This window comes from Schistocerca cancellata, chromosome 3 (genome assembly GCF_023864275.1).
Source record: "Schistocerca cancellata isolate TAMUIC-IGC-003103 chromosome 3, iqSchCanc2.1, whole genome shotgun sequence".
NCBI lineage: Eukaryota > Metazoa > Arthropoda > Insecta > Orthoptera > Acrididae > Schistocerca > Schistocerca cancellata.
Window position 1 is genome coordinate 646,847,216 of NC_064628.1, and position 19,251 is coordinate 646,866,466.

Here is a 19,251-nt window from a genome sequence, read left to right on the forward strand (position 1 = left end):
CAATACTATCCACTATCATGGCATCCTTTTGGCCATTGGCTTCTTTTACATTATCCCGATTGAGAGTGTGTATGCTGAAGTTGCCGAACAACTGCTGTCATAATGCCGTGACTTTCTCCTCGGAGATACGCATGCTGTTTTGTCTGCCTTGCCTGGCCACCCATCCTATGCCTCCTTCTTTGATGACTACTTTGACCTCCAGTGTGGGGCACATTGTCTTCTCTGTTACCTCCTGGAGTTTACTTTTGGCCCTTGCTCCAGCGGCTGAACTTCATGCTACCTGTCACTTTCCCGAATGGATGTGAACCATTCATCATCTTGGCTTCATGCGGAGGCTTGTGTTCACCTTGACCTTCATTCACTTCCTAAAGACACTACTCCAACCTCACTCTATCGCCTTAAATTTCACAACTTTCACACAGAACTTCACGATAGTACCTTTGTGTACACTGATGGCTCTCAGACTCACCGTGGTGTCGGGTGTGCCTTCATCATTGGCACCGATGTTTTTGGGTATTGGCTTCTGGAACACTGCTCAGTATTTGCAGCAGAGCTCTTCACACTGTATCATGTCATGCAGTACATCTGGCAACATAGGCTTTTCAATGTGTCATTTGCTCTGACTCTCTGTGCCCTTAAGAGCCTCAGTGTGCTGTTCACCATCCATCCCTTAGTGCAACGGGTACAGGAAAGCTATCACTTGCTCACTCTTGATGGAGCCACTGTGATGTTTATATGGGTTCCAGGTCATGTCAGTCTGATGGGGAACAAGGCCACTGATTCTGCTGCCAAGGCTGCAGTTATTGTATCTTGGCGAGCTGGTTCTTCCACTCCCTCCAATGATCTCCATGTTTCCATCTGTCAGCAGGTGGTGTCACTTTGGCATCACTGGTCCTCCTCATGGGAACAAGCTCTGGGTGATTAAGCCCCTCCCATCAGCTTGGACGACCTACTCTCGGCCCTCTTGCCATTTGTTATGTGGTGTGCCCCCACCATTTATTGCCCTCAACGTCTAGTGGTTCACTACTTCCTGACAGAATGCTCTTTTTTTAACCACTTACTTTCTCATTTATGTTTACCATCTGAGTTACTGGCCATTTTAGTGAACAGCACGTGGTCTGTCAAGCACATTTTACTTTTTATTCACCATAGCAGGGCATTTAATCTTTAGTTCAGAACTTCAGTTTCTCTATGCCGTATTTTATGGACCTTTCTCCAAGTCGCTGTTTTTACCTGTCTTTCCTTCCATCGCTTGGGCTTAGTATGTATTCATTTTTAACTCCTTTTTTCATTAGTGTTCAACGGTTCTGACTTGGGCATGTATGACCCTAGTTGTTTTTGCACCCTAAAACAAAACAAAACAAAACAGAATAAGTGGTCTCATTGATTCATCAAAAACATGTCCTATTGGTGGGTGCCCTCAGCTTTCACACTTTGCTGTGGAGTATTCCCACTTACAAGTGGCTCTAAGCTATACTGACTACTGCCATACTTTTCATCACAAAAATGGATGTTTTTGATGACTGCCACTGACTTTTCAATTTCAGTGAATGTTTCAGGTCTACTAGTGAAAGGGATACATAACCAGTCCTCCATGTGCATGCCTTCAAAAGCATTATCGACTTCCTCTACTACTGATATACCAAGGCTATGGGCTGCTTGATTTTCCCTGAGTTAAGGGACAGATAATTTGAAAGATGATGGAGTTGGCAATTTGTAGTGGCTCAGCCTGATTCTGCAAACGATCTGTCAGTCTTAACAGGTTTAATATCTGATCACTTGTGTCTAGAGATAATTTATCAGTGTCCTGCATTATTGACTAAAGTGGGTTAGACAGCTTATTAAATAATTTCCACCTTCCTTCATAGTTCCTAACCAAGCCCTCAATCCCTTCCTCATGTGTAGCCTGCCTAGGAAGTGAAACGATTGGTAGTTGTGAAAACAGAGCTACTGCTTGTGGTTTATGGTGGCATGTGGTGGTAACCACCATTGCATCATTTCACATACATCTGAGCTTGAAACACTGCTATGACAGATACTTCCAGCAAATAATATTGACTGAGCAACTTATATTAAAAATAATGAGGGTAACACACTCATTTGTAAGGAGTGGAACCTTTTGAACCCTCTACAGGGCGTTATAAAAAGGTCCTGCTAAACTTTCAGGAAACATTCCTCACACACAAATAAAGAAAAGATGTCGTGTGGACGTGTCCAGAAATGCTTAATTTCCATGTTAGAGCTCATTTTAGTTTCGTCAGTATGTACTGTACTTCCTCAATTCACCACCAATTGGCCCAATTGAACGAAGGTAATGTTGACTTTGGTGCTTGTGTTGACATGCGACTCATTGCTCTACAGTACTAGCATCAAGCACATCAGTACGTAGCACCAACAGGTTAGTGTTCATCACGAACGTGGTTTTGCAGTCAGTGCAATGTTTACAATTGCGGAGTTGGCAGATGCCCATTTGATGTATGGATTAGCACGGGGCAATAGCCGTGGCACGGTACGTTTGTATCGACAGAGATTTCCAGAATGAAGGTGTCCCGACAGGAAGATGTTCAAAGCAATTGATCGGCGTCTTAGGGAACACGGAACATTCCAGCCTATGACTTGCGACTGGGGAAGACCTAGAATGATGAGGACACCTGCAATGGATGAGGCAATTCTTCATGCAGTTGACGATAACCCTAATGTCAGTGTCAGAGAAGTTGCTGCTGTACAAGGTAACGTTGACCGTGTCAATGTACGGAGAGTGCTACGGGAGAACCAGTTGTTTCCGTACCATGTACAGCGTGTGCAGGCACTGTCAGCAACTGATTGACCTCCACGGGTACACTTCTGCGAACGGTTCATCCAACAATGTGTCAATCCTCATTTTAGTGCAAATGTTCTCTTTACAGATGAGGCTTCATTCCAATGTGAGCAAATTGTAAATTTTCACAATCAACATGTGTGGGCTGACGAGAATCCAATGCAATTGTGCAATCACATCATCAACACAGATTTTCTGTGACCGTTTGGGCAGGCATTGTTGGTGATGTCTTGATTGGGCCCCATGTTCTTCCACCTATGCTCAATGGAGCACGTTATCACGATTTCATACGGGATACTCTACCTGTGCTGCTAGAACATGTGCCTTTACAAGTATGACACAACATGTGGTTCATGCACGATTGAGCTCCTGCACATTTCAGTCGAAGTGTTCGTATGCTTCTCAACAACAGATTCGGTGACCGATGGATTGGTAGAGGAGGACCAATTCCATGGCCTCCACGCTCTCCTGACTCAACCCTCTTGACTTTAATTTATGGGGGCATTTGAAAGCTCTTGTCTACGCAACCCCTGTACCAAATGTAGAGACTCTTCGTGCTCGTATTGTGGACGGCTGTGATACAATACGCCATTCTCCAGGGCTGCATCACCGCATCAGGGATTCCATGCAATGGAGGGTGGATGCATGTATCCTCGCTAATGGAGGACATTTTGAACATTTCCTGTAACAAAGTGTTTGAAGTCACGCTGGTACGTTCTGTTGCTGTGTGTTTCCATTCCATGATTAATGTGATTTGAAGAGAAGTAATAAAATGAGCTCTAACATGGAAAGTAAGCATTTCCGGACACATGTCCACATAACATATTTTCTTTCTTTGTGTGTGAGGAATGTTTCCTGAAAGTTTGGCTGTATCTTTTTGTAGCACCCTGTATATCGGTCATATAAAATACTATTTGTAACAAATGAACTACTTTAAAGTGACAAAGAGTTATTTTTGTTTTGTTTCATTGCTTGCTTGAGTTGAATACTTTATTGTAACATTAATAGACTACAGTTGTTTTGGGTACTTTATGGTAGCAGTGACCTGTAACTCAGTTCTGAAAAGTTATTTCACAAGATATATTTGACAATATTAACCAAACGTATTGCAAGTATGTGTATTTTTTTCCACTGATAACCAGTGGCAGCTCATGTAATTTACAGAATGAATTACACTTAGAAGGCTGAACTGGTAAATGATTATCCTCTCTACTTTAGGCGACTTCCATCTTATTCGAAGGGAACTTGATGATTACCTTCTCATATAATTATTGAATGTTTATGATCATAATTTTTTCCTATTGTGATAACGTGTGCTGTTGAATGTTCTTTTTGTATTGTGACAAATGTTTTCACCCTTTCCATAATACAGAAACAGTATTTAGTTTCACTTGTTAGTGGAAGCATGTGGCTATTTTCAAAACTTTGAGGACTTGATAAAAAGTGGAAGCAAATTTGCTTGCTTAAAGATACTAAGTTTTCTGAATTCATCCATTGAGTATATTACAGGAAGATCTGTACAAAAATTTCCCTTATCAAAATTGAAAATAGTTTAACACTGAGTTGCAAAGTTCTTCATGAAATATGATAGTAAATTTATCAAAATTAATTTCTGCAGCAGTGAAAATACACAAGGATGAACTGTGAACTGGAAGTGTAGGTTCATTTTTTGAGTCAGAATAATGTCACACACTTCTCTGGTAATTTCTACTCTCATTCGTGAATCAATTTTTACTTGTTAGATTTTCTTTGTTGTAGAATTCTAGACTTTCTCTCGTTTAATTGACTTCTGAAGTGAAACTAAGTAAACATCTTTGAACCTTAGAGGCAGCATTGTCATGCCTTAGTAGGTGATTTGCATAATCAACATGTCCATAAGCAAATGAAGCATTGGTACTAACACATACAGCACTGATAATTTAATTTCCTATAAAATTATATCTCTGTCAGATTTCATCAAGCATAGGAATAGTTCGTTTTATACTGTTATGGAAATGGCTTTAAAAGATAAAGCCTTTTTTTATGGTATATCAGTAGTCTGTTTCAGTGGTTTATTTTTTTAGACCATTAAAATACTGTAAGTAGATTATCTGACCCTTTGCTCCCATCACAATCCCTCAAAGCCAGCTCACAGAAATCACAAAATTTCTGAGAAAGGGAGGCCCTATTATTGACTTTTTTCAGGATCAAAATTAAATTTTAATTGCTTGTTACTAGTTGCAAGGTATTCTCAAGCAAATAGTGGAACCATGTGAAACTGTAAGCACTGTATCCCAACGTGCACCATAATAGCCTATTTGATGCAAGGAAATTAGTAGCATGTTGTTGTTGTTGTTGTTGTTGTTGTGGTCTTCAGTGTGAAGACTGGTTTGACGCTGCTCTCCATGCTAGTCTGTTCGGTGAAAGCCTCTTTGTCTCTGTTTTAAATTATGTTGGACAGACTGAGGGAGTGAAACGTCAGTGTGTGGTGCTCCAAAGCAGTGTAGTATTTAAATGTTGAATGGATATGCAATGTATGGAAATTATTTCCAATTATCTCTTAAACAGTAAGTACTGAAAGTAACCAAAGTAAATAGGATCAGTCATTGCTGATAACCACCTCTCTGATTTTAATATCTATGACAACAATATAACAAAAAACATAGATTGCTACTCACCACAAAGATGACACACTGCATTGTAGTCAGGTACAACAAAAAGACTGTTTCACATTTAGCTTCTGGCCAAAGTCTCCTTCAAAAAAGGACCACACATACATTCATTTGCATAAGCAAACACTTATTGTGCACTCATGACTGCCATCTCCAGCAGCTAAGATAAGTACGCAACTGTCACTTTGAATGGAAGCGGCAAACTGGATGGGGCAGGGAAGGGGAAAGGATAGCATGGTATGAGTTGGGGGAGAGAGCTGTCTGGCCAAGCATGCTATGACTAGAAGAAGGTATGACAAGATTGTCAGCAGGTACAACCATGGGAGGCTGTGGGGTGGGAGTTGGATGGGGCCAGGAAGAGGGGTGGTGGTGAATGGGGAGCAGAAAAGGAGAGGAGCAGTGAAGGGGAAAGGGGAAAGACAGAGGGTGGCAGAGGGTGGCAGAGGGTGGCACACCGAGAGGGTGAGGAGATTAGATTAGATTAGAGATTAAATTAATACTAGTTCCATGGATCATGAATACGATATTTTGTAATGATGTGGAACGAGTCAAATTTTCCAATACATGACATAATTAAGTTAATTTAACAACATACTTAAGTTAATATTGTGGTGTCACCGCCAGACACCACACTTGCTAGGTGGTAGCTTTTAAATCGGCCGTGGTCCGTTAGTATACGACGGACCCGCGTGTCACCACTGTCAGTAATTGCAGACCGAGCGCCACCACACGGCAGGTCTAGAGAGACGTACTAGCACTCGCCCCAGTTGTACAGCCGACGTTGCTAGCCATGGTTCACTGAGAATTACGCTCTCATTTGCCGAGACGATAGTTAGCATAGCCTTCAGCTACAGTTGCTACGACCTAGCAAGGTGCCGTATTCAATTGCTATAATACTTCTGTATCATCAAGAGCAATGTTCTACAAATGTTGATTGAAGTTAAGTATTCCAGAAGCTACGTACTTTTCTTTATAGCATTCATTACGTATCCTGTTACAGACCTCACGCCAGCCTGTGTGAGCTTATAGCGTGCATTTCGGGCTCCTCCAACAAAACAGTGTTGGCACTTCTGCCGACACTTCAAATATAACAACTTTTTTAGTGTTTTTTTATTTTTTTATATTTTTATTTTTTATAATTTTTTTTCTTAATTTATATCTAAAAATTCCTCTATGGAGTAGAAGGAGTTGTCATTCATAAATTCTTTTTATTTCTTCTTAAATACTTGTTGGTTATCTGGCAGACTTTTGATACTATTTGGTAAGTGACCAAAGACTTTAGTGGCAGTATAATTCACCCCTTTCTGTGCCAAAGTTAGATTTAATCTTGAATAGTGAAGATCATCCTTTCTCCTAGTATTGTAGTTATGCACACTGCTATTACTTTTGAATTGGGTTTGGTTGTTAATAACAAATTTCATAAGAGAGTATATATACTGAGAAGCTACTGTGAATATCCCTAGATCCTTAAATAAATGTCTGCAGGATGATCTTGGGTGGACTCCAGCTATTATTCTGATTACACACTTTTGTGCAATAAATACTTTATTCCTCAGTGATGAATTACCCCAAAATATGATGCCATATGAAAGCAATGAGTGAAAATAGGTGTAGTAAGCTAATTTACTAAGATGTTTATTACCAAAATTTGCAATGACGCTTATTGCATAAGTAGCTGAACTCAAACGTTTCAGCAGATCATCAATGTGTTTCTTCCAATTTAATCTCTCATCAATGGACACACCTAAAAATTTTGAATATTCTACCTTAGCTATATGCTTCTGATTAAGGTCTATATTTATTAATGGCGTCATACCATTCACTGTACGGAACTGTATGTACTGTGTCTTATTAAAATTCAGTGAGAGTCCGTTTACAAGGAACCACTTAGCAATTTTCTGAAAGACATTATTGACAATTTCATCAGTTAATTCTTGTTTGTCAGGTGTGATTACTATACTTGTATCATCAGCAAAGAGAACTAACTTTACCTCTTCATGAATATAGAATGGCAAGTCATTAATATTTATTAAGAACAACAAAGGACCCAAGCCTGACTCTTGTGGAACCCCATTCTTGATAGTTCCCCAGTTTGAGGAATGTGCTGATCTTTGCATATTATGAGAACTGCTTATTTCAACTTTCTGCACTCTTCCAGTTAGGTACGAATTAAACCATTTGTGCACTGTGCCACTCATGCCACAATACTTGAGCTTGTCTAGCAGAATTTCATGATTTATACAATCAAAAGCCTTTGAGAGATCACAAAAAATCCCAATGGGTGGTGTTCGGTTATTCAGATCATTCAAAATTTGATTGGTGAAAGCATATATGGCATTTTCTGTTGAAAAACCTTTCTGGAAACCAAACTGACATTTTGTTAGTACTTCATTTTTACAGATATGTGAAGCTACTCTTGAATATATTACTTTCTCAAAAATTTTGGATGAAGCTGTTAGAAGGGAGATTGGATGGTAATTGTTGACATCAGATCCATCCCCCTTTTTATGCAAAGGTATAACACTAGCATATTTCAGTCTATCAGGGAAAATGCCCTGTTCCAGAGAGCTATTACACAGGTGGCTGAGAATCTTACTTATATGTTGAGAACAAGCTTTTAGTATTTTGCTGGAAATGCCATCAATTCCATGTGAGTTTTTGCTTTTAAGCAAGTTTATTATTTTCATAATTTCAGAGGGAGAAGTGGGTGAGATTTCAATTGTATCAAATTGCATAGGTATGGCCTCTTCCATTAACAACCTAGCATCTTCTAATGAACACCTGGATCCTACTATATCCACAACATTTAGAAAATTATTATTAAAAATATTTTCAACTTCTGACTTTTTGTTCGTAAAGTTTTCATTCAATCTGATGGTAATACTGTCTTCCTGTGCTCTTGGTTGACCTGTTTCTCTTTTAATAATATTCCAAATTGTTTTAATTTTATTATCAGAGTTGCTGATTTCAGACGTGATACACATACTTCTGGATTTTTTAATAACTTTTCTTAATATAACACAGTAGTTTTTATAATGTTTGATAGTTTCTGGGTCACTACTCTTTCTTGCTGTCAGATACATTTCCCTTTTCCGGTTAAAATATATTTTTATACCCTTAGTAAGCCATGGTTTGTTACAGGGTTTCTTATGAGTATATTTAGCTCTTTTCTTGGGGAAGCAGTTTTCAAATGCATTTACAAAAATGTCATGAAATAAATTATATTTTAAACTGGCATCAGGTTCACGGTACACCTCATCCCAGTCTAACTGCTGTAGGCTTTCCCTGAAATTTGCAATTGTTAAATCGTTGACTGAACGTACTACTTTGGAGGACTGTTTAGTATTGCTGAATGGGGCTATGTCATATATTGTAACTAGCTGTGCACCATGATCAGAAAGACCATTCTCAACAGGCTGAGCTTTTATCTGGTTAAACTTATCTTGGTCTATAAAGACGTGAATAGGGAGCAGATGATAGGACAGAGTGGGTGGAAACTATAGAGTGGAGGGTGCGGGGACAGTAGGTTACCATAAGTTGATGCTGGGATAATTTCAGGAGTGGAGAATGTGTTGTAAGGATAACTGCCATGTGCACAGTTCAGATATGCTGGTGGTGGAGGGGAGCATCAAATGGCCCAGGTTGGGAAGTAACTATTGAGATCAAACATGTTATGTTTAGCTGCATGTTGTGCCTCAGGGTAACTCTGGAGATGGGAGTTATCCTTACACCACATTCTCAACTCCCAAAATTATCCTGGGCTCAGCTCACTATAATGGTAATCTTCTATCCCCACACCTTCCATACTACAGTTCCCACCCTCTCTGGCCTATCATGTCCTCCCTATTCACATTCCCTCATCCTCTTTGTGTGCCGCCCTCTGCCAGTTCGCTCACCCATCTTTCCCCTTCCCTCCTCCTCTCATTTTCCATCCTCCTTTCCCATCTTCCCCCCCTCCCCCCTCCCCCCAACAACCACCACCCTGCAGCCTCCCAACACTGCACCTGTTGACAATCTTGTCATACCTCCTTCTAGCCCCAGCATGCTTCACCAAACAGCTCTCCTCTCTCTCTTCCCCACCCGTACCCTGGTATCTCTCTCTGCCTTCCCCAACCCTTCCAGATTTCCGTGTGTGTGAGGTGTGCTAGCTTGTGTGCATGAATGTGTGTGTGTTTCCATTTCTGAAAGAGGCTTTGGCCAGAAGCCAAATTTATAACAAGTCTTTCCATTGTGCCTGACTGCAGCTAATTGTGTCTTCTTTATGGTGTTACAGCCTATCTTTTTCCTTATATTGTTGATATACCAACCTGGAGTTTCCATTGTTCAATATCCATGTTAAATTTTCCACCTTTTTACTTGCCTACTTCATCATATGTAGTCATCTTACTGGTGCTTTACCCATTTCAGAATTCTTAGTTAATGAATATTCTCCTTCCTCTCTTCTTTTCCTTGTGTTTTCATCCTTCTTTCATTTCCCTGGCAGTTATGCAATGTCCATACCTCTTAATTCTCTGAAATTATTAAAGTTCCATTTTGCCCTCAAATTGATTTATAGCTACTTGTTGCCTTTTACTTCCACCATTACTAATGAACTTTCCTCATAATCATTATGGTCATCATCATTATCATCAGCATCTTCTTCTTCTTCTCACTTTTTTAAATTTTTTCAAATGTTCAGTATCTCATTTGCATGAATATAAAGGAGATAATATTTCATTTTTATTTTTTCATTACTACAACCAGGCACACCCTTATTTTTAATTTGTTTCAGGGTCTTTTCTCATCTGCCCTCCAGCCAGATGCAGGAAGTATAGATCCAGGAGCAGATCTGGTGTGTACTAATTTTTTATTTCATCATGGTACTATAACAAAACAAATTATGCAGTTTTACCTATATACTTCTTAAACATGTAATTTACCTTTACGTTTATTGTCATAGTTATCTATTAAATTGTGGATATGAGTATCCTCTTTTCATCTAGAGACCAGCCAAAGTTGGAGCCATTTTATCCTCTTCCTACATTGCGTTGGGGAAAACCAATATAATTTCCCATGGAGATCTTTATTACAAAAGTGCAACAGATTCTAACCCATATAGGAAGTCCCAAAAACCTGTGCTCGTGAATATTTAATAGCTATGACTTGAGTACAGAGTGTGGGAGGGGGGAAGGTTGAATAGGTATGCTTGAGTTAAAAACTGAGTAATCAATATTTTATGTCTATAAATCTACATGTGCACTCTGCTGGGCACCTCATTGGGTGTGACGAAGGGTACTTAGTGTACCACTGTCACTTCACCCCTTTCCTATTCCATTCTTGAACAGTGTTCAGGAAGAATAGTTGTTGGTAAGCATGCGTGTGAGCTTGACTCTCTCTAATTTTTTCTTCATGGTTTTTTCATGAAATATACATAGGAGGGAGCAATATGTAGTTTGGCTGTTCTAGAAACATATGCTCTCATAATTTTAACAAGAAACCACAAGGTGATGCACAGCATCTCTCAGGAATTGGCCAAGCCTGTGATACTCTTGTTCTTACTAAATGAACCTGTAACAAACTGCAGTGCTCTTCTTTTCATCTTCTCTACTTCTCCTGTGATCTTGTAACAATCCCATACTGACAAGCAAAATTTGTGTATTGGCTGAAGAAAGGTTTTGTAAGCCATCTACATTGTGGGTGGTCAACATTTCCTGAGGCTTGATCCAGTAAATCTCAGTCTGGCATCTGCCTTACCAGTGATCAGTTTTGTGTGTTCATTCCACTCGAATCTCATATTCATAGATGCTTTATGGATGCAACTGCTCACAGTGATTGTTTGCAATCTTGTAATCATATGAGGCTTAACTTCTAATCCATGCACCAAGTATCAATCCTTTGCAGGTGTTCCTGAATTTTGCTACCATTTTCTAGTGTTGCAACTTCATTATATGCAACAGCATAAGCAAAAAGCCCTATGGAACTTCTGAAGTTATCTACAAGGGCATTTATATGTATTTTTACAAAGTAATGGTCCTATAACATTCCCTTTGGGTATGCCCACAGTCCAGCACATACAGTCACTACACTGCTGCTCATTTTAATATGTTTCTATTAGGTCACTTTCTTGTCTGTTTGTCTGTTCCGTACACATTTTGCAGTTGATGAACTAGAGACTTGAAACTTTCAGCATAGTCCAGAAGTGGATCATAGCTCAGAACTTGATGATAATGCTATAGTAACTTACTTTCATAGTTGGTGTGTGATGGAGAGTACTTCATTTTTCTCTGTGTATGTTCAGTACAAATTCTGGAATTGACTTCAAACAAATTTCCTGATGAACTAGAGACTTGAAACTTTCAACATAGTTCAAAACTGGATGAAAATACAATATTAACTCACTCTTTTGTCTGGCGTGTGGTGGAGGGCACTTTGTTGTCATGTCTGTCTATCCATCTGTCTGTCTGTCTGTTTGGTACATATTTTGAAATTGATTTTAAACTAACTTCCCAGTGAGCTAGAGAACTGAAACTTTCAACATAGCTAATAAGTGAATGATAATGCAACATTAACTCCGTCTCATGCCTGTTGTGTTGTCTAGGATACTCTGTGTGTCAGTGCTACTTCAGTATTTTCCTGTTCCAGTCACAAATGTTTCACGGTAAGAACGGTTACCGGTAACTCTTTATGTGAACTCAAAACCCTCATAATTTTTACCTTTACGATCCCCTGTGAGATGTGCATAGGAGGAAGCAGTACTTTGGTTCACTCAGGTGAGCAGGAACTCAAATTAATCTGAAATTTACCTTGTGCCTCTGTTGTAATCTTGTCAGAATACTTGAAGATTAATGAACAATTTCACACACACAAGCAGACAACCAGAAAATAATTATTTAAACACAAAAACTTTTTAATTCAACAAGTTTTTAAGTTGGATTAGATAGTATAAAATAATTTCTCCTAGCTCGATACAGATCCTAACCCATATAGGTAGTCCCAAAAACCTGTGCTCATGAATATTTAATAGCTATGACTGTATTTCTAAAATTTGAAATTAAAAACATGGGGCACATGCACTAGGTAACACTAAGGAGTGTAGAGTAGCTGTTGTTGAGAAAAACCGCACAACAGTTCAGAGCATTCATAATGCAATAAAATTGCTAGTGACTTAGTTGAACTATTCAAGCATCAATTATCTATTGCATGCACCCAATGTTCCCATTTTAAATTTTACAAGTATTGTTATTGCTAGTAAAAATTTACAGTCACTAGCTTTCAGGACTATCTTCGTGGGGCTAGGAACAATTATTTTATACTTTTTATTCCATTTATAAAGGGTTGTATTAAAAAGTTTCTTATTTAAATAATTATTTGTAATACACTGCAATGGCAGTACTCAAAGCAGAAAGGAAGCTACACTTCTGCATATGATATCAGAGGAGTGTGAATGGTGTTGTTTTTGTTGATTTTAATCTAGTAACTACAACAGGGAGCATATGTGGTGCCATAAAAATCAGCAATGACTAAAAATGGCACAGCATTTGTATTTATTTAGTTTTATAAGGATTTTGGGAATTATGAAATGGTATGTTACTGGACTGCCTATGTACAATCCTCTTGTGGCACAAGCATATTTACTTAAGACTGTTCTCTTTTAAGAAAAAACGACTAGTAAACAGTAGATGACCTGAAATTTTGCAGAATGAGGTGGAGTTTCATTTGCTACAATTCCAATCAAATAAATGGATGTGGAATGCAGGAAACTTGCAAGGAATGCAATACCTACATTATTTAATGTACCAAATACACCACCACAACTGTAGCTGAAGGGAAAACCACTGAAAACTGATAGTACTATGTAATACACAGAAAACCAATTCCACAATTGACTACGAAGTCTTTCATGACAGAGTCCTTGCATAAAAAGTTCTTGGTTTACTCGCTGTGTCAAATTTGGATAAAATCCCGAGCTTTTTGATGACTACCTCTGTCATCTTGATCAGGGGTAAAACTGACTGTCGTGGACTGGTGAGGCTTGAACTTTTATAAGCAGTGGACAGCTTGGTTGGATAACATCACTGTGAAAAAGACGCATATGGAGGTAGCGGCCACTATATCCATAGATTTTGTATGCATGCTTTATCCAGTGTTGCTTGCAGTACCACCCATCGCAACAGGCGGAGAACTGCAAAGAATGTGAGAAGTCTCCCTCTGCACTCTTTCTTTATCAACTGCATGCTGCCATGCATTGCTGAGTGCATATCCAGAGTCTCTGTTGAAATTATTTTCACATAGTCTAATTTCAATTGCTTCCCTGATGACAGAGTTCCAATAGTTTGAAGCGTGAGCAAGTATTCTTGTTTCATTGAATAAAATCTTATGTTTATTTATCAAACTGTGCTCAGCCACCACTGATTTTTTTAGATACCTGTATTTCAGGTGACGCTGATGTTCCACACAGCGATCTACAACAATTTTTATAGACTGGCCCATATAATTTTTGCCATACTCGCAAGGAATGCTGTAAATTCCCGATACTCTCAGGCCGAGATTATTTTTCACAAAGATTCTGGATATGCACTCAGCAATGCATGGAAGCATGCAGTTGATAAAGAAAGAGCGCAGAGGGAGACTTCTTACATTCCTTGCAGTTCTCTGCCTGTTGCGATGGATGGTGCTGCAAGCAACACTGGATAAAGTGCGCAAACAAAATCTATGGACATAGAGGCCGCTACCTCCGTACACGCCTTTTTCACAGTGATGTTATCCAGCCAAGCTGTCCACTGCTTATAAAAGTGGAAGCCTCACCTGTCCACGACAGTCAGTTTTACCCATGATGAAGATGATGGAGGTAGTCATCAAAAAGCTCGGAATTTTATCCAAATTTGATGCGGCACGTAAACTGAGAACTTTTTATGCAATTCCACAGTTGTTGCTACATCTGAGCCACAAACAGGTAGAATCTTCAACACATTCACTTTTATACAAAAGTAGTCACATTTACAAAAATATATGCGTATTAGAAAATCGAGTAAAGTGTAAGATGTGCAAATCTTAAGATGCCTTACAAAATTGTTACATATAAAGAAAAGAGCTGATCATAGTAAGAATAGAAAACAACAGAAACACTTGCTTCTCATGCATGAAGTATGTTTCAATTCTATTGGTTTCCAGGAGATAGTAATTACACACATGTTCAAAAATATTTCTTCATGATTAAGTTGTAGCTCATGTCATTGAACCAGTGAGATTTGTTTTTTTATATTTATTTCATGGTCATTCATGTCTCCTGATAATTTATTAATGCTTGGAATGCAAAAATATAATAACTGTTTCATTAATTAAGTAGAAAAATAATTAAAAACAAACATTAATTGAATTGCTGACTTTCTTGCAGCTAGGGCACTAGTGTCATTCCAACTGTTAGATAATAAAAACTTTCACTGCGTGAGTATCATGACTAACTACATTAGAATGTGATTTGCCTGAAGGCACTTTTACATCTGAAGATTTCTCTATTTTAAGAATAACATGCTGTGTTCTGTTTTCTACAAACTCTGCAACCAATCATGCAACTGGACTGATGTTCCTTAGGCTCATATTTCATTCGTTAGGCAGCAGTGTGGAACTGCATTGAAACATCTTCTGAAATTCGAGGAATGTGGCATTGGTATCTACTACTTTCTAGGTCTCATGGATGAACAGAGCGAGCTGGGTTTCAATGATCCTTGTGGAACCCTTGTTTATTTCTACAGAGGAGTTTTATTTCTACAGAGGAGTTTTTACAGAGCAGTGGTCATGAGAAATGTCATAATATGTGAGAAAAAAACATGTTCCAAAATTCTACAGCATACCAACAACAGATATGCCTACAGTTCTGTGCATCTGTTCAGTAACCTAGATAGTCCAAAGCAAGTCATCATAAGTGAAGTTCATGACTGAGGTCAGCTCCAGTAATGCTGTAGCAATCCAACAAATACTAGGAAATGATTGAACTATGTTGGTGGACTGTTATTTAATCCCAGCTCTGGATCTCAGGATTAATTCAAACAAAACAGGCATTAATCTCATTGCTGACTTTCTTACAGCTGTGGGACTGGTGTCGTTGCAGTTGTCAGACAGTAAAAACTTCCATTCAGTGAGTATCATGACTGTATGTGCTAGACTGTGGTATGCTCGAAGCCTTATGTTGGCACGTCTTGGTTTGTGGCACCTCCTGCGCAAAGTTAGTTTCACTTTCTGAGATCAATTCTGGATTTGTAACACCACCTAGACAGTTAGTGTCTGTTCTTTTTAATGTGTTATCTCAATCATTCATGGGCTTGGACATATAAGTGTTCAATTTATAAATGACATGTAATGTTAATAAATCACCCCAGCTGATATTCTGATGGTTCTTGTTAAAGTTTTCAGTTACAATATCATTAAGTGCTCAGTTTCCTTTCTCAAAAATTTAGTTTTGAGTAGTCGTATAGCCTATAATGGTTAACTTATTATCAGGGTCTGAGAATCCATTTATTACAGGCTGGATGTTAACTAAATTGTGTCATTAAGGCAGCAAAATTACTATAATTTATGTATGTTACTGATTTTGGTTTGCTTAACCACCATATGTCACTGTTCAACTGTTAGAACATGATTTGCATGATATAAAATGATATAAAAAATAGAAAAACTCAAACGCAGAAGACTACTCTGGGTAGTTATTGTCCAACATCTGCTGCCATGCTGGTGTGTGGTGTGCGTCCATTAGCAGCACAAACAAGTTATTGGATTCTGGGGAACTTGCATCAACAGGCTGAAAAGACTGAGCTTTCTGGGAACAGGCAGAAGAAAATCAAGCACAAAAAGAGGAATTTCTTTGCAACAGTTAACAAAATTCACTTCTGGAAACCAAGGAACTTAAACAGATGATAGACATTCACACTAAACACAACATACTCGTTGCAGCAGTACAAGAAACAAAAATTTACCTATAAGCAGACCTTTGAATCAGAGGGCTATAAAACTGTCATAGGAAAAGTATGAAAAGGATTATCAAAAATGTCCCAAATTTAGGAACAGCCTCCATTGTCAACAGCAGAATTCTAGATTCCATAATAGATTCCCAGTTGCCTAATGGCAAAATATGTATGCTCTTCTTTTAGGCAAAATATGCATGCTCTCCTTAGATGCACAAATAAGTTCTATACAGGACTGGCACTAGGATTTTTGGGCCCTGATTAAGCATTCTTAGGTCCCTTCCTCAAATTTTTTGTTTTAAACTTTGCTTTTTTTATTAAGACATAAAATTTTAATGTAAAAAATTTTAAAAAATGCATTTTTTAAAGAAACAGTTTTTAATGCCTACAGTCATTTGGAATGCTACAAAATAACCCTTCGCTGTTTCAGATGTGAACTGTTTTATAATTCTAGTACAATCTAATAAATGACATAACTCTGACTCTATTGTGACCAGGTGATCAGAGCTAATCCAACAAACCACTATTGCCCCATTGTAGTTTTCCAAACGATTTGTTCTTAGCTCTTGCAAGAAACCTGAATGACCAGTCTGCTTCGGCAACAAAAATAGGGAAAGTGCAGAAAATCCATAAGGCTACCATTGCATGCGGAAATAGCCTGTGTTATAAAAACTGAATAGCATTGAAAAGGTACAGAGGAGGAAGTAGCTCAGACTCATAACTAGCTATATGAATCTTTTCAACCGCAAAATTTCCTTCTTTCAAATATTGCTTACAAACTTCTATGCCACACAAAGATGCCAGATTTCCTAAACACTCTGATAGTTTATAATTGTCTAAGCTAATACAGTTCTATAAGAATCCAAACGTGAGCCTTATGTTGTTTATGGCAGCATACCTTATAGTTAAGTTACCTACAGGCTCGGGTTTAAAACCTCTCCTGCTGTTTCATCTAAAAAGCATTTTTCCTCTGTTTCTCTGTGTTGCAAATTGTTACATACAGTCAGGGGAGTTTCCAGTATTTTCTGCTAGCCTGCAACTTTTTGCATAAACAGTTTCTGTCTGCTTCTTAATCTATTTATGTCTCCCACTAGACTCTTAATATTGGCGCTGTAAACATCTGTTGTGGGTTCCCATATCTACTGTGGCTTCCCTTGCTTTAAGCACAACATTATGTGTCTTCAATGCAGCTAATACTTTGTACCACTTTGAAGACATCAAGTCATATTGAATTAATTTAAAGTAGTTCTGCGCAGCTTTTAATCCAGTATGTGCCTTGACTTTTGTAATCCTAACAATATCATAGCAAAAGGATGCACAGAATCTATCCTAGCAGACCGTCTGATTTCTGATAGTCTGTGAAGGGATAATCCAATATTTTCTTTTAAGGCTTTCCACCTTGGGAGACTAGACTGATACTTACATTAAAATTTGGTATCAACTGATGGAAATTAAAATATGTTTATGAATATTACAACACTTGCTCAAATGTAATAATAATATTTTTTGCTCTACAGTATCTGATGTATTGATTGGGCCTTACACAGAGAACCTTAATATTTTGCATTAATTTAACCACTACTTATATGGGTATATGGTTTTTGAAACTATCCCACAGTACTCAGATCTTCTATTCAAAATCATAGATGCACATTTTAAAACTTGCATTTGATATTTGATGTCTTTTTAGTAAAGCATCTGGGGGTGGGGGGGCAGACCTCAGATTTTTTCACCCTATTCCCCCCCCCCCCCCTCCATAAACACACACACTCACTCTCACACCAACACAGGCCCTGGGTGTATCCAGTAGTTAATGGCCATGCACAAATCAAAGAGCCCAAGAAACAAACGGGAAGAAACATTGGGAAGAAGTTGAAGAAATTATTACAAAAATTTCAAATAAATACACTACAATATGACTGATGGATTTTAATGCACACCTGGACAGAGGAAAAATTCAGGAACATTTCTGGGAACTAGCCAGCTCATAAAAAAAAGGAACAATGAAAGACTGATAGAACTTTGCAGAACAAGGAGCTCTCCAGACTCCAGTGTAGGTGAATTTCAAATACACTGTCCACTCAGATTAATGTAAGTGAAGAACCATCATTTGCAGTACAGACTGCTTCAAGACCTACAGGAAGAGAGTCATGCCAACTCCAGTATGATGGCCAGTTTCACTGGGTTTATTGGTTGATGATCCATTGCATGAACAGTCTTATCAAGATGGCCTCACAGATTCTTTACTGGGTTTAAATATGGCGAGTTTGGTGGCCAGGGCAGTACAGTAAACTCATCATGGTGCTCTTCAAAACCACATGCAAACAGTGCAAGCTGTGTGACGTGTTGCATTGTCTTGCTGGTACATACCATCACGCCGAGGAAAAATAAACTGCATTTAGGGGTGGACACATTCCCCAAGGATAGATAAATACTTGTGTTGATTCTGTTGATTCATTGTGCCTTCAAGAATGAAGATATCACTCAAGGAATACCATGAAAACATTTCCCAACACATAATGCTCCCTCATCAAGCCTGGACCCTTCTAATGATGTAGTGGGCATCTATCAGATGGAGCATAAAACATGATTAATCTGAAAAGACTACGTGTCAGCAATCAATGGACATCCAGTTGCAGTACTAATGTGCAAATTCCTGCCTTTGTCACCAATAAACAGCAATCAGTATGGGTGCATGAACCAGGTGCCTGTTTTGGAGACCCATACACAGAGATATTTACTGAATGGTCATTGACAAGACACTGTTGGTAGCCCCTTGGTTCATCTGGGTGGGCAGTTGCTCAACAATTTCACATCTGTTTGGCCATGCACATTTCCACTGCCA

General features: G+C 38.6%; 1 protein-coding gene across 4 annotated transcripts in view; it reads left to right on the forward strand.

The window, feature by feature from the left end:
* The window catches only part of LOC126175602 (mucin-17-like), a 207,199-nt gene that overhangs the window by 165,099 nt on the left and 22,849 nt on the right, over window positions 1–19,251 (forward strand). For all 4 annotated transcript variants that reach the window (XM_049922476.1, XM_049922475.1, XM_049922477.1 and 1 more), the window contains one exon: window positions 10,241–10,300. In XM_049922476.1, coding sequence (XP_049778433.1) covers window positions 10,241–10,300 — 60 coding nt within the window. The remainder of the gene's footprint in view (window positions 1–10,240; window positions 10,301–19,251) is intronic.